The 25,265-nt window shown below is 41.9% G+C and overlaps 2 protein-coding genes across 5 annotated transcripts in view; one reads left to right on the top strand and one right to left on the bottom strand.

Moving 5' to 3' along the window:
- The window catches only part of LOC122986896 (NLR family CARD domain-containing protein 3-like), a 1,497,050-nt gene that overhangs the window by 736,564 nt on the left and 735,221 nt on the right, over positions 1 to 25,265 (top strand). The gene's annotated exons all lie outside the window — the stretch shown is intronic.
- kifc3 (kinesin family member C3) overlaps positions 1 to 25,265 on the bottom strand; it is a 58,250-nt gene that overhangs the window by 20,352 nt on the left and 12,633 nt on the right. Inside the window, exons 1-5 of one of the 4 annotated variants that reach the window (XM_044358449.1) lie at positions 21,364 to 22,118; positions 7,290 to 7,410; positions 4,168 to 4,310; positions 1,866 to 2,025; positions 1,380 to 1,468 (exon numbers count right to left, since the gene is read on the bottom strand). In XM_044358449.1, the coding sequence (XP_044214384.1) occupies positions 1,380 to 1,468; positions 1,866 to 2,025; positions 4,168 to 4,310; positions 7,290 to 7,410; positions 21,364 to 21,633 (783 nt within the window). In that variant the 5' untranslated portion in view covers positions 21,634 to 22,118. Of the gene's footprint in view, positions 1 to 1,379; positions 1,469 to 1,865; positions 2,026 to 4,167; positions 4,311 to 7,289; positions 7,411 to 18,667; positions 18,754 to 21,363; positions 22,119 to 25,265 lie in introns of those variants that run through there. The other 3 variants (XM_044358459.1, XM_044358478.1, XM_044358470.1) reach the window with 3 other exon arrangements.

The raw sequence follows: 25,265 nt of genomic DNA, 5'->3' as shown, positions 1-25,265 counted from the left end.
ATTGTTTATTTCTCTGGATGTAAATAAAAATTCAAACCAAAATTTAAAAACTAAAACATTTCTCAGTGATACGGATGTCAGACTGTGTGAAGATTAGACGGCAGCAGTTCGTCTTCTCATCATTTCCAAACACATTCACACTTTCTCTAAAGATGAAAGCATCTGGTTTGATCTCGCTGCAGCTCTTCATTGAAGCTCTGTCACGTTTTCACTGAGTCGAATATTCAAACCCGACAGTTTGAGACGTCTGATGCCTCATTTTAGACTTTTAGATTAGAGTTTCAGGACATTTTAACATCAGTTTGTCTCAGCTGGACGTCAAAACTAAACCTGGAGAAGCAGCCTTCAGTTTTAATAATAATAATAATAATAATAATAATAATAATAATAATAATAATAATAATAATAATAATAATAATAATAATAGACTTTATTTATAGAGCAGTATTCATGTATAAATGCAGCACAAGTGCTTAACATGACAGCATTTATGATGACAATAAAAACAAGGAGAATAACAGAGTCAGACTGTGATTCTCTGGTTTTATTCTCCGACTCTTCGTTCTTATAAATCAAGACTGAAAACTTTTCTGTTTTTCTTTAATTCCATTAAATTTGTTGTTCAATCTGTTTTATCTTCTATCTTATTTACTCTTTTTAAAACCATATTTACTGTATATTTATAATGTAATGTGTTTCTTTTATAGCTTGTCTTTATAATTCATGTAAAGCACTTTGACTTGCTTCATAAATAAACTGATAAAGTCAGACTGACCTCAACAGCTGTTTTATGTCTAAAGATTAATAAATTAAACAGATGAACAGATTGTGTTAAATATATTGTTAATCTGAAGGGAGGTGACATATATTGATCCATTCATGAGTTTTATTCTGCAGTTTATAATCCGTCTGTTCATGAACGACCTTTAAACACACGTCACAGCTGATCGACGCTGCCGATCAATCTGAAAACCCGTCAAAGTGTCAAACTGATAAAAACCAGTCTGACGTCTGATTATTACACATCAGTGAAAGTTCAGTTACACGCCCTCAGCTTTCTATAGAGTGTTTGTGTAAATATGTTTCCATGGAAACTGAAGAAGAAACAATGATCCATTAAAACAGTGAAATAGTTTCATACTTCTGTGAAACTGAAGGATTAAAAACACGACAGTGAAAATCTGAGTATCTGTTAGTCAACACGGGATCCTACATTTCCCATAATTCACCTGGATAGAGTCTTTCATCAGAGCCTCCCTGCAGGTAAACAGTCACGTCTTTCACACAGTGTGTCGTCTCTAAACCCAGATCTGATCTGACTGATGTAGTTTAAAACAGCCTCGTACCCGCATGACGAGTGTTTAATCACCTCAACGTACCTGTTTGCGCAGCCGAGTAACGAGCTGCTCTTCTTCTGGACAGCTGAGACGACCTGAAGGCTGCTCACCTGGCTGCAGCGCCCGCACACCTGCACACACACACACACACACACGCACGCACGCACACACACACACACGCACACACACACAGAGTCGGGACAGGAGAATAAAGAGCAACTTTATTGTGAGATTAACGTGTTTAATGATGTTTTGTGTCCATGTGAACATTTTTGCTCTAAAGTGGTGCGTTCAAGTGATTTAAGAGAATTTGTGAGTATTTTATTAGAATTTTCTCTGACGTACGAACAAAATTCAGAACTGTCAGAAAAACGTTTTCATCTGAATGAATCAACAGTTTAAATATGTTCAAATAAAACTAAAACAAACTTGGTGTTCATTCAGAGTTTGAGAGGATGTGATTGCAGTAGTCGTGTGTGTGTGTGTGTGTGTGTGTGTGTGTGTGTGTGTGTGTGTGTGTGTTCTCACCGTTGGCTGACGGCTGCTCTTCCTCCTGCAGCGTCTGAGCGCCGCTCGTCTTCTCCTGGATGCTCTGTTGCTGCTGCTGCAGCTGCTGCACCAGCAGGTGACGAGTGACTTCCTCAGAGCGAAGACGAGCCTGAAACTCACACACTTTGTCCTGTAGAGTCTGAACACACACACACACACACACACACACACACACACACACACGAATGAGACTCTGACAATCATTTCCATCAGTCAGGTCAGACTAACGAGCTGCTTCTAATTCTTCTCTACGACTATGACCTCTAGCTGTCAGGAAGAGAGAAAAGATGGAATAAAAAGGTAGAAGAGAGAAGAGACGGCAGCAGAAACTACAAGCGAGCAGCAGGATGAAGGTTTTTTACGTTGGCAGGAGTCCAGCAGCAGGACCAGGTGACCCTCTGCAGGTGGAGAACAGCGTGGAAACAGAAGAGATGGAGGAACAGACAGACATTTATTACAGTTAAGTAATAAACAGACCTGAGATGATGAAGAGGCAACATGACAATCAGACACTGAAATAACTTCCATCAGCTGAGTTTTTACTGACTCATCATCTGTCGGCTTCATTTAAACAAGTTCAAACATGACGATCTGAACAGAAAACAATGTGCTCGTTGAATAAGTGTTTAACATGTCAGATTATTATATGTAGCTTGTTACAGAAGCCTCCTAACGTCTGACAGTCTGTTGAGTTTCAGGCGTCCAAAAGACAGATTAACATGAACATAAAGACTGATATTAAAACCAGATTTAGACAGAAAATAATAAACTCTGATGAATAAAGGAGAGATTTTATGACACAGACCTTAAAAAGACTAAATGATGCTCATCTGAAAGTGTCGCGGTGAAATTCATCCAGCTAGTTAAAGTAAGTTTATTTTATTCTCAATACACTTTACAGCAGCGAACAACGTTAAAACAGTCGACCAATAATAAGAGAATCGAGGAGGGACGACACATACAAGAGGAGAATGAAAAAAAAAGCCTCAGTGGGGTGAAGGGAAAGACTACATCAACCCATGTCAATGGTGTTAAGAAGGGTCATGTGATTGTAAGAATAAGTGTGTTTAGTTTAGTCTAGATTTGTAGCTTCCCTGATTATACGAGGTAGCTGGTTCCAGAGATGGGGGAGCTCGGTAGGAGAACTTCTAGGAACAGGAAGATGTCCAGCATTATGTGATCAGAGTGCACGAGGGGGGAGTATATAAGGGGTGATGAGGTCAGAAAGATATGAGGGTGCAAACCCGTGTAGAGATTTATAAGCTAAGAGAAGCACCTTAAAGTCAGATCTGACTTGGATTGGGAGCCAGTGGAGGGAGATTAGGACTGCAGTGATACGGTCAAGTTTTCTAGTTCTAGATAGTATTCTTTGCACAAGTTGTAATTTTTTAATGCTGCAGCTACGTAGACCAGAGAATAGCACATTACAGTGATCCAGTCTCGAGGAAACAAAGGCATGTATTAAGAGTTTCAGCATCCGCCATACTAAGCAGAGATATTGCGAAGATGGAAAAATGCAATCTTGGTGATTTTCCTAATGTGTGCATCGAATGAGAGGGCCAACAACTAACATCTCAGTCAAGACATCAAGTTTTGTGACATCCAGTTTGTAACAGCGTCTAGGCATAATTCAAGGTTACGATGGTGAGGTGTAACTGGTATATAAATCTGGGTGTCATCTGCATAGCGGTGGACTTTGATACCATAGGTGCAGAAAATCTCACCATGAGGCAGCACGTAGGCCGAGAAACTACTGTAGTTCAACGACAAAGCATTTTTAACTCACTATCGCTCTGACTGGCTTCTTCTCCATAGCAACGCCAGCCAGCTGAGGCTCATGGGTATTGTAGTATTTCTAGCCGTCCACCAAAAATCAGGACAAAACGTGATTTCTCAGAGATGAAGTGTAAATAATGTTAAACTGGTGTCAGAATATAAACCTGAAGGATTGTTATTATCCAGCTGAGTTTCTGTCTTCAGTAATATTCTTCATCTTCTAAAGAAAAACACAGAATGATGAAGAGCAGCAGCTTCTCACACACTTTAACTGCTGGTTAAAAGGAGCAAATTCGTGGGTCAAAGTTCACTAAATTTGAACCTCACATGAAAAATATTCACTTCAGAAACATGCTGAGTCACTAAAACATCAGACTGCATCAACAGTGATGTCACACATGTGATGAGGTCAACAGAGAAGAGACCCCGAGGTCACACACACACACACACACACACACACACACACACACACACACACACACACACACACACAGAGCTGTGTTACCTGGATGAGCAGCTGCTGGCTGGGTGCGTTTGTTTCGTTCAGCTCTGCGGTCAGAGAGGGGCGCTGTGAGAAGGCGGCGGTGGGCAGAGACAGGAAGGAGCCGTCGTCTTCACCATCACTCATCAGGAAGTCCACTGAGCTCGCTACGGACACACAGGAGGGACAAACTGAATAAAGCTGGGATCAGACATTTCCTTTCTGCACTCAGACTTTCAGATTTCTGTTTCTCTGACTAGAGCTCAGACTCTGGAGGTTGAGGATGTTTTTTTGAAACCCACACAGTCAACTTTTAATTATTCCTTTCTCCTGTCCTGATCTGGTCCGACTCAGACGTCAAGTCCTGGTTACTATGAACCGAGTGGACCAGTAGGACCAGTGTTGGGCTGCAATATTCATTTGTAACACGTTACAGTAATTAAATTACTTATTTCAGTAACAGTAGTGTAAACAATTACAATTTAAAATTACAGTTACTGATCTCAGTAACGCTCCGTTGGGGGGTCGGCGTGCTCGCTGTCTACTGGATTAATGGAGGGTTGATATTAGTGAGCTCACTGCCATCAGCTGACCGTTAATAAATCATCTTATTCACATGTTGTGTATTGTCTTAGCCGGCTTGCTAACGCTAGCCATGTGTACACGCCTACATTCAGGAGTCACCTGACGCTGGTTGAGTTCAGGTGTGTGAATCGTGCAGGTGATGTCAGGACGTCTGCAGCGCTGTGTGTCACTGATGCTACGCTAACGCTAACGCTAGCTGCTGGATGGTCAGTAAATCCTTCCAAACTGTTTCCTGTCTGCTTGTTAAACCACAAACGTGTCATTTTTGTGTTAAATACAGAAGCAGCAGCGTGTGAAGGATTCTGAAACTTCAACAGAGCTGATGAAGACCTCCGACACAGAGGCTGAGAGTGAGAGACCGCTGTAGCTCAGCAGCACATGCTCAGTAGCGTCTGCCTTCCACAGAACTACTCTCCAGAGACTGAAAGCATGACGCTGTTACTTGTCTGTGGGGACGTTTCTAAACAAACTAATGTGACCAAACTCTTCATTTGGATCCAAACATGAGATTTGTTGACAAGAAGAAAAATATAGAAAACGGCTGCAATGATCCTTTAAGTGACCGCTGAGTTGCGTTTGAGAAAAATGTAAAATCCTGAACAAAAGCGTCAGTAAGCAGATTTGTGTGTTTGGTCTGTAATCAGGTTATTGAGGTCATGGTTCTGTACGACCACCAAGAACCCGAACTGAATTATTTTCCTCACTTTCTCCCTCTGCTCCTGAATACCATGGAAACCAGTCTGACCAGATAACAGGTGATAACAGCTGCTGACACATTAACCTGCTCACACTGTGTGTGTCTGTGTGTGTGTGTGTGTGTGTGTGTGTGTGTGTGTGTGTGTGTGTGTGTGTTTTCTGAGTCTACAAGGCCTCTAAAATCTTATCAACCTGAGAACAATCTGCACTCTGTGTGAGTGAGTTAAGTCTTTTTAATGCTCAGATTTTTTCCCAGACTGGATTCAGAGCCGAACACGTGGATCAGAAACCTGCTTTAGACTGAAACACCGACAGAAAAACTGGATCACACACAGACACACAAACACAACAGTCGCAGGAGGAAACGCTGCGTTTGCTTTCTGTAGATCACACAGTAAATGTTGACACTTGCAGAAACTGAAAAAACAGACACTTCAGTCAGGAATGAAGAGAAACCTGCGAACTAAATATTTTCCACATGCAGCTTCTTAATGTGAAGATCTGCTGCTTGTCTCAGTGCAACTAACTGTTGTTTTCATTATCGATTTTAATCCTTTGATTATTTTCTCAATTTGTCGTTAAAATGTCAGAAAATGGTGCAAAGTGTTGATCAGTGTTTCCAAAAGACACAAAGATCTTCAGTTTACTGTCGCAGAGACTAAAGACACCAGAAAATATTCACATTTAAGAAACTAAAACGTTTAATCGATTATCAAAATAGTTGCTGATGAACTTCCTGTCGACCCTCTGATGGTTTCAGTTGACTGATCGTCATTTGACGTCTTTCAGAGTAAAAATATAGAAAAAAACTTCTCATCCAGCTGTTTGTGTTCAGTCATTAAACAAGGAGGATTTTAAAAGTTACATTTATTAAATCAATAAATAGAATCTAACTATAAAATAATAATGATGAAAATCATCATTAGTTGCAGCCTTGATACACATAAATCTAACAGAAATAAAACCAACATATAAATGAAATAAAGCTTCTATAAACATTTTTGCACCACTTCACATATATATAATCTATAATACACTAAAACTGAAGCAGATATTTATTTTAATTTTTTTCTCTTTTCCAAGTTTTAGAAATATATTCAGTTAGTTTTTTGGCTTCAATCCTTTAATATCAAATATCTGACACGTATATATTTACCTAAATAATATTTATATTAATGTAAAAACACTCAAACTACAAACTGAACACAAGGTCAAAATAATTATATTACATTATACGTTTCCATAACATCTGTGCTTTGATTCTGGTTAAATGTTGTACTTCTCTCTGAAATAAGGCAAAAATACCAAATAAATAAATAATTCCTGATCTGAGCTTCATCCTCACGTTTAACCAAATCATAAACTTTTTTAAACATTAAACACTGACCTTTATGACAGTAAACTGAATATATACTGAAGACGTCATCTTTAGGAAACACTGATTAACATTTTACAGACAGAATGAAAACAAGTGTTAGTGATAATCTGCATGAGGAGAGAACAGAAGCTCCAGTGTTGGTGAACCTGATCCGTCCTCTGAGACTCCGACTGTAAAACGATCAGCTGAGAAAAACACAGCCAGCGATACGACAAACAAATAAATAAATAAATAAAAGGAGGCAGCGTCTGCTCACCTGTTCGTCTCTCTGACAGCGTGAAACACCAAACACACACTCAGGTTTCTTCTGCTTCCTCCATTCATTACTAACAGGTATGACTCACCTCCCCTCCCTACACACACACACACACACACACAGTCACACACACACACACACAGTAACACACACTCTCTCTCTCTCTAAAAATGCAGTCACACCGGTGTCTGAAGCCTCCTCCTCCTCCTCTGCGACACACGTCTGACTCACCGTCCAATGAGATGTCTTTCTTCCAGAGCTCCTGCAGGCAGGGGGCGTGGCCAAGATCCCAGGTCTTTCTTGTGCCGAACATGACCGCCGGGCTGAGCAGAGCGCTGGACCGCTGGACCGGCTGCAGAGACCAGAGACAGGAGACCAGTCAGAGACCAGAGACCAGAGACCAGAGACCAGAGACCAGAGACCAGTCAGAGAGCAGAGACCAGTCAGAGAGCAGAGACCAGAGACCAGAGACCAGTCAGAGATCAGAGACCAGAGACCAGTCAGAGACCAGTCAGAGAGCAGAGACCAGTCAGAGAGCAGAGACCAGTCAGAGACCAGAGACCAGTCAGAGACCAGAGACCAGAGACCAGTCAGAGACCAGAGAGCAGAGACCAGTCAGAGACCAGTCAAAGAGCAGAGACCAGTCAGAGACCAGTCAGAGACCAGAGACCAGTCAGAGAGCAGAGAGCAGAGACCATTCAGAGACCAGTCAGAGAGCAGAGACCAGTCAGAGACCAGAGACCAGAGACCAGTCAGAGACCAGAGAGCAGAGACCAGTCAGAGACCAGAGACCAGAGACCAGTCAGAGACCAGAGAGCAGAGACCAGTCAGAGACCAGAGAGCAGAGACCAGTCAGAGACCAGAGACCAGTCAGAGACCAGTCAGAGACCAGAGACCAGTCAAAGAGCAGAGACCAGTCAGAGACCAGAGACCAGAGACCAGTCAGAGACCAGAGACCAGTCAGAGACCAGTCAAAGAGCAGAGACCAGTCAGAGAGCAGAGACCAGTCAGAAAGCAGAGACCAGTCAGAGACCAGAGAGCAGAGACCAGTCAGAGACCAGAGACCAGTCAGAGACCAGAGACCAGTCAGAGACCAGTCAAAGAGCAGAGACCAGTCAGAGACCAGAGACCAGTCAGAGACCAGAGACCAGTCACAGATCAGAGCAGCTGAACTACATTCAAATCGGTGGATATTTTAGTAATGAATTAGTGTTTTGATACGCTCTGATAGATCAGCTGACTGGTGACACTGTGATGGTAAAGCTGATAAGGTTCCAGCTCAAGATAAACAAGTTTTATATTAACATCTGGATAAAAATGCAGTTTTACAAGTTTACATTTTTGCACCTTTTCCTGCTGCTGTGAGAGAGAATAAACCTGAACACTTAGTTTCACTCTCAGCTGAGTGACACTTTCTAAAATCATCTCTCTTCATTTGGTGTTTGCCTGTTATCATTTTGAACTGCAGATGTTATTACATATGAAGTAATTTTTCCAGTTAAGTTCACTAAACTCTATTTCTCTTGTGCAGCTTTGCTCTTCCAGTGTGAAGATTCAGCAACGCTGCAAACTGATGACAAATATTCACCTTTACTGCATAAAATAGATTTTAGTGGATTTGTTTCCACTAAAAAAGATGTTTTTTAGATTATTTTTCCTTTTCAGAATAATGCAGAGTGTTGCATTCATGTGCAGTCAAACTTTGAATGAATCGGCAAAATGATGATAGATTAGATAAGATAGAAATCTTATTGATCACACAAACCGCCCAATACACACAAGAATAAAACAACAAACACACAGCAGTGAAGCAATAGTTCAGCCACCAGAACAACTACAGAGAGCATCACTATGATAGTACACAGTATCTGCAAATACAAGGTGATTCATTGCTGTAAATAATGTAAAATACAAATCAGAGATAAATATATAAACAAATACAAACTGTGCGTGAGGCTCACAGCCAGCAACCAGTGAACGTTGATACCATCAGACAGGCAGCATCACGTCTGATCCAACCGTCGCTGGCAGGAGCTGAACAGTCGTACAGCCTGAAGGACAAAAGACTCCATCAGACTGTCTGCTGAGCAGCACTGAGACAGCAGTTTGTCACCGAACACACTCCTCTATCTGGTGACTGTAGAGGGTGAACACACTCCTCTATCTGGTGACCGTAGAGGGTGAACACACTCCTTTATCTGGTGACCGTAGAGGGTGAACACACTCCTCTATCTGGTGACCGTAGAGGGTGAACACACTCCTCTATCTGGTGACCCTAGACGGTGAACACACTCCTCTATCTAGTGACCATAGAGGGTGAACACACTCCTCTATCTGGTGACCCTAGACGGTGAACACACTCCTCTATCTAGTGACCGTAGAGGGTGAACACACTCCTCTATCTAGTGACCGTAGAGGGTGAACACACTCCTCTATCTGGTGACCCTAGACGGTGAACACACTCCTCTATCTAGTGACTGTAGAGGGTGAACACACTCCTCTATCTGGTGACCGCAGAGGGTGAACACACTCCTCTATCTGGTGACCCTAGACGGTGAACACACTCCTCTATCTAGTGACCATAGAGGGTGAACACACTCCTCTATCTGGTGACCCTAGACGGTGAACACACTCCTCTATCTAGTGACCGTAGAGGGTGAACACACTCCTCTATCTGGTGACCCTAGACGGTGAACACACTCCTCTATCTAGTGACCGTAGAGGGTGAACACACTCCTCTATCTGGTGACCGTAGAGGGTGAACACACTCCTCTATCTGGTGACCGTAGAGGGTGAACACACTCCTCTATCTAGTGACCGTAGAGGGTGAACACACTCCTCTATCTAGTGACCGTAGAGGGTGAACACACTCCTCTATCTAGTGACCGTAGAGGGTGAACACACTCCTCTATCTGGTGACCGTAGAGGGTGAACACACTCCTCTATCTAGTGACCGTAGAGGGTGAACACACTCCTCTATCTGGTGACTGTAGAGGGTGAACACACTCCTCTATCTGGTGACCGTAGAGGGTGAACACACTCCTCTATCTGGTGACCGTAGAGGGTGAACACACTTCTCTATCTGGTGACTGTAGAGGGTGAACACACTCCTCTATCTGGTGACCGTAGAGGGTGAACACACTTCTCTATCTGGTGACTGTAGAGGGTGAACACTCTCCTCTATCTAGTGACCGTAGAGGGTGAACACACTCCTCTATCTGGTGACCGTAGAGGGTGAACACACTCCTCTATCTGGTGACCGTAGAGGGTGAACACACTTCTCTATCTGGTGACTGTAGAGGGTGAACACACTCCTCTATCTGGTGACTGTAGAGGGTGAACACACTCCTCTATCTGATGACCGTAGAGGGTGAACACACTCCTCTATCTAGTGACCGTAGAGGGTGAACACACTCCTCTATCTGGTGACTGTAGAGGGTGAACACTCTCCTCTATCTAGTGACCGTAGAGGGTGAACACACTCCTCTATCTGGTGACCGTAGAGGGTGAACACACTCCTCTATCTGGTGACCGTAGAGGGTGAACACACTCCTCTATCTGGTGACTGTAGAGGGTGAACACACTCCTCTATCTGGTGACCGTAGAGGGTGAACACACTTCTCTATCTGGTGACTGTAGAGGGTGAACACACTCCTCTATCTGGTGACCGTAGAGGGTGAACACACTTCTCTATCTGGTGACTGTAGAGGGTGAACACACTCCTCTATCTGGTGACCGTAGAGGGTGAACACACTTCTCTATCTGGTGACTGTAGAGGGTGAACACACTGCGGAGGCTGGGGGGAGCGTCGTCATGATGGACAGCAGTTCATTTAAGGTCTTTGGCTCCCTGCCAGCTATGGATGCAGCGTTGTAGCAACACTACAATCTGAAGCTGCACTAATCAATATTTTTACATTAACAATAACAGACGACTGTGTGATGTGAACGAGGTCTCTTGTAGTTTAGGACAGTTTAGAGTAAAGTGGAAAATAAAAATAAACATATTTAATTTTTATGTTTAACATAAAATGTTTTTATATGCTCAGAAATACAGTTCAAACTGCAGATAAACTCACATACCTGAGTGTTGCCTTCATGTGCAGTTGGAATTTAAATGAATCAGTAAAATGGACTGATGGAACAGACGTCAGTTTGTGGATGAAACATGATACATTTAAAACTGCACCAATAAATATTTTCATAGCAACTGTACACCACAGTGTGATGTGAAAGAGACAATATCTTGGACTTTTATGTTTACCATATAAAATATTCTTTTAGTTTCATTGGGGAGCTGCTAAAAGTTACATTTTGGATTTAAAGGTGCAGTTTGTAGGATTTAGTAGGATTTATGATAAGAATATAAATGAATAATAATGGAGGTCAGTTTGCGGATGAAACATGATACATTTTGCCAATAAATATTTTCATATTTACAATAGATGACTGTATTAAAAGTAAAAATCTTTCACTTTTATGTTTCTGATATAAAATATATTTTAGTAGATTTGTCTGCACCCAAAAATATGTTTTTGTTTTTTTCTCTGTTGAAAATAAAACTCAGAAATACAGAAGATTAACTGACATAATGAGTGTTGCACTCAGGTGCAGTCGGACTTTAAATGAATCTGCAAAATGACTGACTTCCATTGGTGAGGTCATTTAGTGAGTTTTTATTGTGAAGGTTCTGAGTAAGTTAGCATTGGTTGCTAAGGTGGTTGCTAAGGTGTTTCCATGTGTTGTTCAGCTCCAACATGTACGGATGGATTTAAGAAGTTGACATTTGGAGTAAAGAAGGAGAAAAAGAAGTGAAATCCTGCTACTATAGTTTGTTTGCTTCCTGTAGCTGACCAATCAGAACAGAGTGGGCTCATCAGGAGGCGGGGCCTTAAAGACACAGGAGCTAAAACGGCCTCTTTCAGACAGAGGCTGAACTGAGGGGCTGCATAAAGGACCAGTAGAAGATAAATAAGGAGATATTCCAGTAGAGCCCCAGAATATAAATATAGAGCTGGACATGTGCAGAATGTGTGTCCTTTAAGTCCAAAACTGTGGACTTGTTAATATGAAAATATTGATTAGTGCTGCTTTAAACTGATCTAATAATAAAATAATAAATCAGACGATGTCAGCTCATTGCAGATATTCTGTATATCTGTATCAGCATGTAAATCAGCTGATAAATGACAAGAAACTGAAGTCCATAAAAGACAAAAATATGTTTTGAAACAGTTTGTCCATCAGAGAGAAGAGACAAGTTGATTTTTCTGTAAAATGTCCTGCACATCTTATTTATGGGCCATAATATAAAAAAAAAAATTAAGAATATTATGAAATGTTTATGTTCTGAATTTGTGAATAAAAATGAATAACCGACAGATATATCATTATCTGATGATCAATATCTGTGTCTTCCGGTCTCGTCCTGCTGTAACACTCTCCTGTCCCGTCTCACCTGAGAGATCCGACCAATCAGACGACAGCCTCTCAACCTGTCCTGTTCTGTTCTTACCCGTCCATGTCCGCAACGAGCTCTGCGCTCTGCAGGATGGACGAAGCGTTCTCTGTCCGACCAGCTCTTGTTGATGAGCGTTCCCACCCAGCACAGCATGCTGCTGCACCCTCACATCGCCATGCATCCACACACGACCAGCGACCTGCTGCTGCTGCGTTCAGGTAACCTGCAGCAGCTCTACACTGACCTGGAGACAGGTAACTCTCCTACAGCCGCTCTGCTGCGTCTCCACCAGGATTATCAACATCTGATCCTAGACCAGCTGATCAGAAGCTTTCTACGAGGAAGCGGCCGACAGTAATCTGTTAATCCTCCGAGCAGATGGCTCCTTTAACCCTCGACTGCCCAGCAGGGACAGAGGTGTCGTCCTGCTGCTCGACTACAGCACGCCGACCGGTTAACGAAGGACACGTCAGTCTCAAACACTCCCTTCATCTTAACAACAAGGAAAAGTTAAACTGCTTTCAGCCATTTTATCATTTGGTTTTAAAGCTACAGAGAACTTTGAGGATAAAGATTTTTTCATTCAACAAAATGCGGACATAAAGTGTGATTATGATACATCCATATCTTCATTCAAATCAATACAGAAGCCTGGTGTACGTTCATGAGACAGACAGACAGATGTAGAGAGATGGAGGCTTTTATACAGTGAACTTGTTCATCATGTGACTGAAAATCACTGTAAATACCGTTTATGCAAAACATCATAATCAATCAATTCTGAATCTAATCATGAGATTCCCAAAGATTCCCTCCAATACAAGCCAGTGAAGCTGAACAGTGTTCCTGCACATGCTCAGTAGCGTCTGTCTTCCACAGAACTGCTCTCCAGAGACTGAAAACATGATGCTGTTATTAGTCTTTGGAGCCGTTTCTAAACAAACTAACATGACTGGCTGGTGTCTAAACACTTCAGTCATATTCAGGTCAACAGTTGAACCTTCCAATCAGACCTCAGTGTTTGTCGTGTTGTGAATGTTTAATCATAACGGCAGCGCTGCCAGCGACTCTCACCGGATGTAAAACGGCTCCTCAGTTAAACTGAATATTTAACCAAAGAGTGAAGAATTATACTGAAGTTCTTTGAGAAATTTATAATGTAGCACAAAGTCCAGAGGTTGTTTATCTGCAGCACAATAAGCTGGCAAAGCTGTAAACAACAACAACAACAACTGTCTTCCACAGAACTACTCTCCAGAGACTGAAAACATGATGCTGTTATTAGTTTCTAAACTAACTAACGTGACCAAACTCTTCATGATGAAGGAACATGTGACCCAGTGCAGCGATGTGACTCACTGATGTGGTTTTAATCAGATATATTAATTATTATTATATATTATATAGATATATCAGCTTTGATACAAACACAATACTGGTTAGTAGATCAGTTCACTGTTGGTTTGGATCCTTTAATAGATACAATAATTATGAGAAATATTAATGACCATGAATCCAGAACATATAAACTCACAATATTCAGGCCAACAAACTGAATTCTTTCAGCCTCATTATTCAGACAATTTACATCAAAAAGCTCAAATTAACTCAATTCATCCATTTATGAACAAAATGATCAGAAAAAAAAACATATTTTCTTTTTACTCAAGAAGAAATATGATCCAGTAAAATGGCTTCAAGTCTAATTCCTTATTTAACCTTCCTGGACTAACGTGTTGCCTAGCAACAGAACACCAATCATCTGCAGGACTCAGGCTGCTGTTCAGCACTTCACAACAATGACTCTTCCTCCTCACATCTGCTTTCCTTTCATACTGAAACCCTCCACACACACACACACACACACACACGCACACACACACACGCACACACACACACGCACACACACCCTGAATTACAGCTGCAACCATTTATCAATCAAAAGAAAATTAATCAGCAACTATTCTGATAAACGATTAATGATTTTGAGTCGTTTAAAGCAGAAACAATCAGCTGCTCTCATGTCACTAAAGTGAATATTTGCAGGTTTTGAACTGACATTTTAATGTTATTCATCCAGAATGAATCTGCAGATTATCTGATGATGAAGATAACAGTAACAGTGGTGACAGTCTGATGCTTTCAGGCCTTCATGTTCTCACACAGCCGACTGTTTCCTGGCTGTGAAACCATCTGCTGCAGTCTGACAGTCTGATCTGAAGCTGAGCTAGAAAAACTACATTCAGTTCTGTACGATGCCCCCTGTGGTGACTGGATCATGTTACTGTGTGTGTAGTGGAAGTGTAACCCCCCCTCCCCCCCCCCCCTCCTCCTCCTCCTCACTCTTCCTAAAATGCACACAGAGCAGACAGACCAGTGTGAGCTTCACTGACTCCAAATGAATAAAAACTGAAACAAATCCTGCTGCAGTGCAGAGGAAGATGATGCGACACGTTGAAATCACAACGACCTGCTGCTGAAAACTGTTTCCTGTCCCGACATGTTGACCTTCGTTACCTGAGACAGATTATTGTCTTCATTCATTGTTTCACCTGTCAAATATCAGACGTCTGATGTCTTTCACTGTTTAACACAGTTCAAACCTTCCTGCCTCAACACATCAATCAGAACGACTCCCTATTATAGACCAACAGCTGCAGAGCTCCTCTGCTCCTCATCATTTGAAAGGAAACTATATTTTACAGATATATATTTTGGAGGGACCTGTAGAGGAGGCAACATGACAGCACCCATACTGGACCCCCCCCCCCACCCCGTCTCCTCGCCCCGCCCGAGGTGACGTCTGTCCAACATTTATAACAAAGAAAAACATCAAATATTCATATTTGAGCATCAGAGCAGCAGATAATATTTTAATATCAGGTTTCCAGCTGGTTGTGTTCTGACATCTAGAGCTGCGATGATCCGTCCGTTAATCGACTGTCAACTAATCAGTTCATTTGAAACTATTTTGATAATCGAACAAAAACGTCCAAATTCTGATTCAGCTGCTTCACTGTGAATATTTATATTTTCTGGTGTCTTTAGTCTCTGTGATCAGAAACTGAAGATCTGTCAGTTGAGGACAAAACGAGACGTTTGAGGACGTCGTCTTTGGGAATTTACAACATTTTATAGACCGAACGATTAATCAATTAATAGAGAGAATAACAGTTAGTGACAACTGATAGAAACGACTCAGATTCATCAAAACTTTGATCTCATTAAAAGATCAATAAGAGGAAGAAAAAACTAAAAGTATGTAGCAGCAATATCACAATACACACACACACACACACACACACACACACAACACACACGCTCTGCTCTGTTTACCTCCTGCAGAGACTTTAAGATCCCTCCTCCTCCTCCTCTTCCTCCTCCTCTAAAGTGGGTCAAATCATCTCTGTCTGTGTTTTTTCGTCTCCATGTGTTCAGAGTCAAAGCCTGTCTGCTCACACTCACACACACACACACACACACTATCTCACACTCACTATCACACACACACTGCAACACATCTGTCACATCTGCAGACTCACATCAGGTAAAATATATATAATCTAATATAATATAATAATCTTCTTCAGTAGAAACATACTGTGAGTTTGTTTACTGAGCTGCAGAAAACACAAACAAACAACAACAAACCAGCCTGATGCTGCTTCCAGAGAAAGATTCTTCAAAAACAAAAAGATAAAAGCTTCAACATCCGTCACTCTGACTGTAACTCTGTGTTTTTCTTCATCAGGGTAGAAAACACTCATCATCTCTCTGAAACACACTGAAATGATTCTGATGGATTTTTACACATTTCTCAAGTTTTCATCCAAACGCAGCACAAAATTTAATCTGAATTTACAGAAAACAGTCAAAAGAAACTGCAGCAAACGTTTGTTTCCATCAGCAGATAAACAGTCGCTGCCGTTAAACCGTCGCAGAAGAAGAAGAAACAACAACGAGACGACGTCATTGAAAAGAGTCAAAAACATGATGGAAAGATGACGTTTCTGTTAGTTTCATGTGTTGATGTGAGGAAGGTTACAGTCTCCTCATCATCATCATCGCTCCACACACATCTGATGTTTTCAGCTCCTCAGTCACATGATTGATGATGTCATCATTTCAGTCTGAATAACAGCAAACTCTTTAAGATATTTGGACTTTTTCCACTCAGGTTTTGTTCATGTGCATAAAAACAGCCGGATGACAAATTTACAGCCTTTAAGAGTCAAACATGTATAAATATTCAGCGTCGACACGCCGCCAACCTGCCAATCAACAGACTCCTTTGTTGAGGCAGTTTGTCTCAGTCTTCATGCAACATGACCGCACAGTAACCGTCAAAACATCACGATATTAAACATCGATTTATGAATATATGAATAAAGCAGCTGTAGTTCATGTTTTAACCTCCTTAAAACTAAAAGCTACTAAATAAAAACTCCGGTCATAACGAGTCCTGCTGCAGATGAAGCAGCCGGCCGTCTGATGAAGAACGTTAACGTCCAGACGTTGAATCAATAAAACATTTAGAAGCTTTAATATTCCAGAGAACAACGTGTTTTCCTTCGTCTGTTGTTTGTTCATATCTTCCATCAAAGACAACAGCGTCACCACAGTCTCAACCTTTCAATCATACTCATTCAGCTGTACAACTGAACTAACATTAATATTTTCATTATTGATTATTTTTTCAATGAACTGATGAGTCGTTTGGTTTTTAAAACGTTGATCAATGTTTCACAAAACTCGACATGTAACAACTCAAAGATCTTCAGTTTACTGACAGAGACTAAAGAAACTAAAGACGATGCAATCAGAGAATTTTTCTTAAAAACATGAATTGATCATCACATTAATAGTTGATGATTAATTTTCTGTAGATTGATTCCAGTTTATATCTGAGCTGTTTGTGTTCAGTCATTAAAGGAGGACACATTTAAATACATCCATAAAACTCATGACAACACTTTCCTCTAAAGTCAGAGACCATCAAGCCCCGCCCACCATCAAAACCACCACAGGTCTACAACCAGTACAGCAGGAACCAGTACAGCAGGAACCAGTACACCAGACCAGACCAGACTGAACGTTAGACTGGAAGGAGACTCAGCAGAGACTTTCTGCTACGGAAACTTAGAAGGTTCAACGTTAAAAGAAGATCCTGTCCTGACCTTCATCACCGTGTCTCCTGCTTCAGTCACCAGTCTGTCAGAGCAGTAACCAGACTGATGACCCCCCCTCAACCCCCCCCCCCCCCCCCCCCCCCCCCCCCCCCAGACCTCCTCTGAGATGATGCTGTCTGGCTGCAGGTTCAGACTCAGACGAGCTGTTTTAACAAATCCTTGATCCGCTCCGCCGTCACCCAGCAGGAACCTGCAGACTCACCCAGCTGATCCCACAACATTATATTTAATATTTTAACTGCTTTAGATTCTACTGTGTCGTCTTTTTATGTGCATCCATGTTCTGACATGTATGTGAGCTGTGTATCAGCATTATTGTCTGCGTTAACGGACAATAAAGTTTTCTTGAATCTTTGTAGTGATCAGTGTCGTCTGAACCACAGACGCTCGTCTCATCCGTGATCTGATCTGTTGGGTTTAAACGCCGCTGCTGAATAAACGACGATATATTAAATCATTTTCTTAAAGAATCAGTCGTCCTGATGGAAACGTCTGCAGCGAGCAGCCGCCAGACGGAGTGATGTCATGCTCAGTCTGGATTCTTACTACTGATGTCAGAGAGGCTTTAAAATGAGCTTTTCTTACATCTTACAGCTCTGCACAAGCAAAAAACTAAAAATATCTGCTCACATTCATCCGACATGAAGGAATTTAAATAAAAACACACAGACAGGAGACTGAAAACGTTAGCAGACAAAAGGAGGATTATCACAACACACACACACACACGCTGAGATAAAAACATAAAGCAGAGATGACGTGCTGGCGTCCTCCGAGCAGCGACACACAACGGACGTGTATTCAGGTCATGAGAGGAAACACAACACTCTGCTCTGCATCAGGTTACAGCTCGTCCTCCATCTCGCTGCTCTCTATTCAACATGTCTGTTTCCTCCATCCAGCCTCCATCCTGCCTCCATCCCTCCGTCTTTGTGTCCCTCCGTTCATTCGGGTTCTTACCTCCCTCCCTGCGGCCTCGCCGTCCACATCATCCCCGCATCCTCCTGCAGCTTCACAGTGACACACAGCAGCAGGATCAGTGTCACCGCCACCCGCTGCCGACCCCCCTCAACACACACACACACACACGCTGCTTCCTCCCTCTCTCTCCCTCGCTCTCGCTCTCTCTCTGTTCCCCTAGCAACAGCACAGCCAGCATCACACCTCCTGTAGCCCCGCCCCCCCCTCCATCCCGTCCTCTGATAAATATTTCAGCCTCAGCTGAAGCGTGAAGAGCTGCTCCTCCCCCCCGCCTGAAATATTCAACAGCCTGACAGACTGTCTGCTCATCACCAGAATCATATTTAAGATTCAAAGCAGTAAAACTTCCTGTTTCTGAGGAAAGAACACAGAAAGCTGAATGAGAATGAAGATGTTATTCATAATTACTGATTATTTCATCTATAGTGAAAAAATGCTTGTTATAAAAATATTCAGTTTACTGTCACATAAGAAAGAAAAACATCAAATCGTCACATATGAGAAGCTGGAGTCAGCAAATATTTGGCATTTTTGCTTAAAAATGATGCTGTTGATGAATTTTCTGCTGATCGACTAATCAACGAGGCTCTAATGTTTTAAAATGTGCCTGTTCATTCATTTACAGGATAAAAAGCATCACTGATCATTAACACATATCTGATCAATCAGACAGTAAATGTGTTTCCATATCAACATTTTTCATTCACACGTTAAAAACCTGAATGGAAACACTTGAATGTTTTCACTCCGACAGACGAGTTTCAGTAAAACAGATAATAAACTGATCGTTTCCTTCATGTTTCACCAAAGTTAAAAAAAAATCATCCAATCGCAGCGATTTGTTGGAATTAAATTAATTTTGCTGGCGGTGTGAAGATCAAGCTGACCTGCCTTCATGGCCGTTGCCATGGAGACCGATGCTAAAGGATGCGAGGTTTTAACGTTGTCTATGAGGTCAATCAGGTGATGGTCGAGTCTTTTCTTCAGACTTTCAGTAACGTTTGACTGAACTGTACCAGACTGGAGGATCATCAGCGCCTCCTGCTGTTTATCTGCATTTAGATTTTCTTTCTCATCATTTTCTGGAAATTCGGTTAAGATTTGTGCAACATTTGCATTAAACCCGACTCCTGAGTCCAGGAGAAAATGTGTTATTGTGACTGTATTTTAAATTGTTCTGTTAAGTACTTTGTAACTATGGTTTGAAAAGTCCTGTACAATCATCATCATCATCAGTTATTACTGAACTTGTAAATGGGAGCAAACCCTAAAAGCTTGATGCGTGATGTGTGTTTTGGGAGGATGAGGAGGATGAGGAGGATGTCCAGAGGTCAACAGTCAGATTATCAGCATCAGATGATGAATATGTGGTTACGTAACCGACTGAGACTCGACCCTGAAGAACACCGTCCACACGTAACCAGTCGCAGGATTTCACAGAGATCATGTGATCGAATGCTTCACATTCCTCCGCCGAGACGCAGAAACATCTGATTTAAACCGGAAACATACCGACGTTAACCAGGAGACACGACGTCCGAACACACTGACGAGGTGACGATGAATCACATCTGACTGACAGAAAAAGAGACTGTTTAACCAGCTGCAGTAACGAGTCCAACATCAGCAGAATAAACTAGAGACGCAACTAAAAGACATTCTCATGATCACTCAATCTGTTGATTTTATTCTACATTTATCAATTTATTGGTTGCTTATAGTAATGAGGGATTAATAGTGAAGGTTTTATGTTTTACCCTCATGAATAATAAAGGTGAAAAGTTGAGAAAGTCTCGTTTTGTCCAAAACTCAAAGATATTCAGTTTATGATGATATGAAACAAAGAAAAGCAAGAAAAAAAACTTCACATTACAGACGCTGCAAACAAATCTTCATGTTTGGATCCAAACCAACAATGAACTGATCTACTAACAAGTGTTGTGTTTGTATCAAAGCTGATATATCTATATAATATATAATAATAATTAATATATCTGATTAAAAACACGTCAGTGAGTCTCACCGCTGCACTGGGTCACATGTTCCTTCATCATGAAGTTTAGAAACGGATCCAGAGACTAATAACAGCATCATGTTTTCAGTCTCCAGAGAGTAGTTCTGTGTACGGCAGTTGTTGTTGTTGTTGTTTACAGCTTCGCCAGCTTGTTGTGCTGCAGATAAACAACCTCTGTACTTTGTGCTACATTATAAAGTACTACTATCAAAGAACTTCAGTATAATTCTTCACTCTTTGGTTAAATATTCAGTTTAATTACATAATAAGATGATGTAATTACTTCATCGACCAGGTGAGAGTCGCTGGATCTGAACCAGCAGTGCTGCCGTTATGATTAAACATTCACAACTTGACAAACACTCTGACTGGTTCAACTGTTGACCTGAATGTGACTGAAGTGTTTATACACCAGCCAGCCAATCAGAGACCTGGATCTCCCATAAAGCATAAAACAATTTCATTTCCAGTAAAGTTTAAAGTTCAGTGTTTATAGATTTCCTGCTACGGTCTGATCATTAGTCTCAGTGCAGACGTCACAACACCATCAGAACATCTGGCAGGTTTTAAACATGTTGGTTTGATCAACAGTGTTAATAAGCAGAACGCTGGTCAGCAGAACCTTCACCTGTATTCCTAAATCTCATCTCCATCTTCTCACCTGCATCCGTTTCGTGCTGTCGGGGACGTTACGAACGCCGCTGCCTCGCCTCCTCTTTCCTTCAGCTCTGCAGCTGATTGGTCCACTGCGATCCATCGAATCACCTCCGCCGCCCCGAGGCCTGGCCTCAACCGGAGCTCCATCCCCGAGAAGACCTTCCCGCCCCGCAGCCTCTAAGGTTCCTCCTGGTTCTGGTTCCGCCGCCTTGTGGCTCCGGTTCTTGAAGAGGCTGTGGAGTGTCAGGACCGCCAGGGTGCACAGGACGTACATGACGGCGCCCGCCTGCCCCGGAGGTGCAGCAGCTCACCTCCACAGAACGGCACACCTCACCTTACTCCTGGTGGAAGTTCAGCTTCATGGCGTCTGAATCCAAAACAGGTAAAGACGAGGTCGCCCAGTCCAGCTGAGGCTCAGCAGACGTCTCTTTACATCTCTGTGAGGTTTGAGTTCAGAATCAGACGTCTTGTGTTCTCAAACAAACATTTCAACTCCGCAGCTGAACGCAGCTCATCAGCTGTTTTAATCCTGCTGTTGAGTTCAGATTGTATAATCCTCCCTCCCTCTCTCTCTCTTTGCTTTTTGTATCTCACCTGGTTCACCTCTGTCCTGAATCCCGCCCACTCAGAGGCCACATCACATTTCCACAGAACTGATAAAAGCTCTGAACCTTGTCCCGTTCCTCTCTGCTGCCGTCACGCCAGCTGTTATTAGACGGCAGGCAGGTAAGAGGAGCCTGCAGGAGGCGGCTTCGGTTTCTGATCTCCACTTACAAAAACACACATTTTAACCCTCTGAAGTCACAGCTGCTGCAACCACAATCTGCACACAACATAACTACTACTAATGTAGATGAACTGTAGGGTATAAATAAACTTCATTTGCCTAAAATCTCAACAAAAAGTCAAAAAGTGTCAACACTGCAGAGTGTGAACTTTCTGATTTTGGTGAGGATGAACAAACCAAACTATCCCATTAGAGATAAATCTGGTTTAGTTGGTAGAAATGTAAAGTGAGACTTCAAAGGGTTAAAACACTTTCTCATCTATCTCCAAATTTTACAACCCAGATGTCAAAACAATAAGTTTCAACTTTTGATTTCTCAGTTTTCCAACAGAGCTGCAGGAGGATGACAGTCTGAATAAAACGCTGCATAAAAGTGATTTAGATCAGGAGGAATCTGATCCAAGAATCCGAGAATAAAAGAGAAGAAGAGTGAAAATCAGCTGCAAACTTCTGAAGCTTCGTCATCCGGACCGACAGGAAAAGTAAAAGTCCGGATCCTCCGAGGAGTCCGTCAACTTTTCCTCCATGTTGGTTTCCAGCTCTGATCCGCTGTGACGGTTTCTCCTCTCCGGCCGGGTCATTAGTTCGTTAGTGGGTCGTTAGCTCAGTTTTGGTTCCTGATTGGACGGCGCTGACGGTTGAACGGTGGGACTGTGAAGAGAGCCTCTCTGTGTCGTTATCCTCTAACGCTCACAGAGATTAAAGCTGTAGCAGGTCGGGTCTTCACCTCCATCAGACTGAGTGAATGACAGAGAGGGAGAGAGAGAGCTCTCCACTCTGTGTGCACCTCTCTCGCCCCAGCTCTCTCTCTCTCTCTCTCTCCCTCCCCGTCCTGTGACCATCTGTTGTTGCTGCAGGATAAAACTCACTGATGATGTAACACAGGATGATACTTCATGATGCGTTCATGTCAAAGTTAAATATCTTCACAGGAAGGTTCCAGTGTTACCTTTAATAACTTCCCAGTTATAACAAAAATAAATCTGATCCGAAAATCAATCATGAATGACTCTGGCACTAAAAAGATGTAACGTTGACAGATTTCTACTGATGATGAAGCTTCATATCAGCTTCAGATAAACTTTTAAACCCATTTTTGTACAGGAAGAGGACTGTGGATTTCCATTGTGAGGTCATTATGAAGGATCTTCTGATGGTCAGTATGAACAGAATGACTGTTGCTTTAAGACTCACTGGAAAAACTGTGAACTCGTCCTTTAAATAAAGTAAATGTTCTAACCTCTGATTGGATATTTAGAAATGTAATTGAGTAAGAAGTTTCTGTTCTTCTCTCTGACTGAACCAATCACGTGCGTCCGTCCTTGTCAGGTGGTTTGCAGCCAGTTTTATAAGAACTAATTTCTCTTGTCGTTACTGTTGTTCCGCTGCAGCTTCCTGCTTCCTGTCTGCACAGGAAGTGAGGATATGTTGATCAGCTTACACCGACATGTGATCAGATATCTGATCAGTTTAATATCTGATCAAACAGCAGAGATCAGCTGCTCGTCTTAGAACAGTCACGTGATGCTCATGTTTATACCAACATGATATCAGAACATGTTCATATTTTTACATCCAAACCACAGAAGAGACTCAGATAACGATCATGTTTTTAGCTTATTATTATTATTATTATTATTATTATTATTATTATCTTAACTGATTCCTGCGTTTTATGAAGGTTATTAATCTGTTTTGATGTGAAGCAGGTTGAATTAATTCCACTGTCTGAACTGTGCTTTATAAATACATTTTGATTGATTGACTGCTGTAGATTATCAATAAAATATTATATTACATCGTCTGGCTGAACAGTTTGAATCTATGTTGATCAGTTTGAAGTCGTGTGCAGAATGTAAATAATGTTAATAAAGTTAATAATCTGCATCATCACAACCACAGAAACACAAAGTCAGGTCACATGACCTCCTTAAACATATGGACCAATCAGAGTGTCCGCTTGTATTTACTACAGAGCTGCAACAATTACTCAATTAATTGTTCAACAGAAAATTGGCAACTTTTGATAATCAATCAACTATTTTAGTCTTTTTTTTTAAAGCAAAAATGCCAAAAATGAGCTGTTTCAGGTTCTCAGTCGTCATAATTTTATGTTTTTCTTCGTCGTTCATGACTGTAAACTTCATGTCTTTGGGTTTTGGTCTGTTAGTCGCACAAAACAAGACATCTGAGGAGGAAATATAACTGATATTTGATGATATTTTATAGACAAAATGATCAATTAATCTATAGTGACAATAAGTTAAGAGTTAAAACAGGAAATGCAACAGATGAAACGTATGGATGAGGTCGGCTGACGAGTCCGTCCACACTGAAGGACGCGAGGACATAAATTAACTGAAGTTTCAGGTTTCAGCTTTGATTAAAGACTCTGTTCGGTCGCGACCTCGTTACTTTGTGACCTGGAAACCTCGACCTCCTCGTCCCGTAACCCCGACGGAGCCGAGGATCCTGGGAGCTGCCAGCCTGAATCACAGCCTCTGAATCGTGATGCATGGATGTGATTGGCCGCGGCTGCTTCGCTGTATGTATGTAACACTGTAAACACTCGGAGCTTTCTGAAGGAACAAAGGAGGACCGTTTCCAGTCCGCCGACCCCTTTCAGGGTCCTAATGAGGAGGCGGAGCCCCAGCAGGAAACACTCGCCTCCTTTCTGCTGAGAAAGTCCAGGATCAATACAGAGAGCAGCGGTCACATGATCTCTCACACGTTACACTGGTGATGACAGTGAGGAGAAACCAAACATACCTGAGCAGGTTCGAGGGTTTGTGAGGAGTAACAGGAGCTTAAAGGAGGTTCTGAGAGTTCTTTAATGAGTTTTAGGGATTTTATTGTCCCACAATGCAACGCTCAACATGCATTAGTTACTCCTTACTAGAAGAAGACAATCAAAAATGTTTGATAGTGATGCTGCGGCTCACAGTTCATTTCTACCTGCCGAAGACCTTCTAGAAATCATCTAGGAGCTTTTAGCTGATCCTCCAGGCTTCCTTACTTTGATTTTCACCTCAAAGCTTCAAGTTCAAACGAAGCGGTAACCTCTGGAGCTGTAAGATGAAGCCAAACACTGCAGTTCCTTAAATGACCACTAGAGGCTC

Source organism: Thunnus albacares, chromosome 1 (assembly GCF_914725855.1).
Source record: "Thunnus albacares chromosome 1, fThuAlb1.1, whole genome shotgun sequence".
In the NCBI taxonomy this organism is placed as follows: domain Eukaryota; kingdom Metazoa; phylum Chordata; class Actinopteri; order Scombriformes; family Scombridae; genus Thunnus; species Thunnus albacares.
Note: the sequence above shows the minus strand (reverse complement) of the source record. Positions and strands in the feature narration are given on the sequence as shown.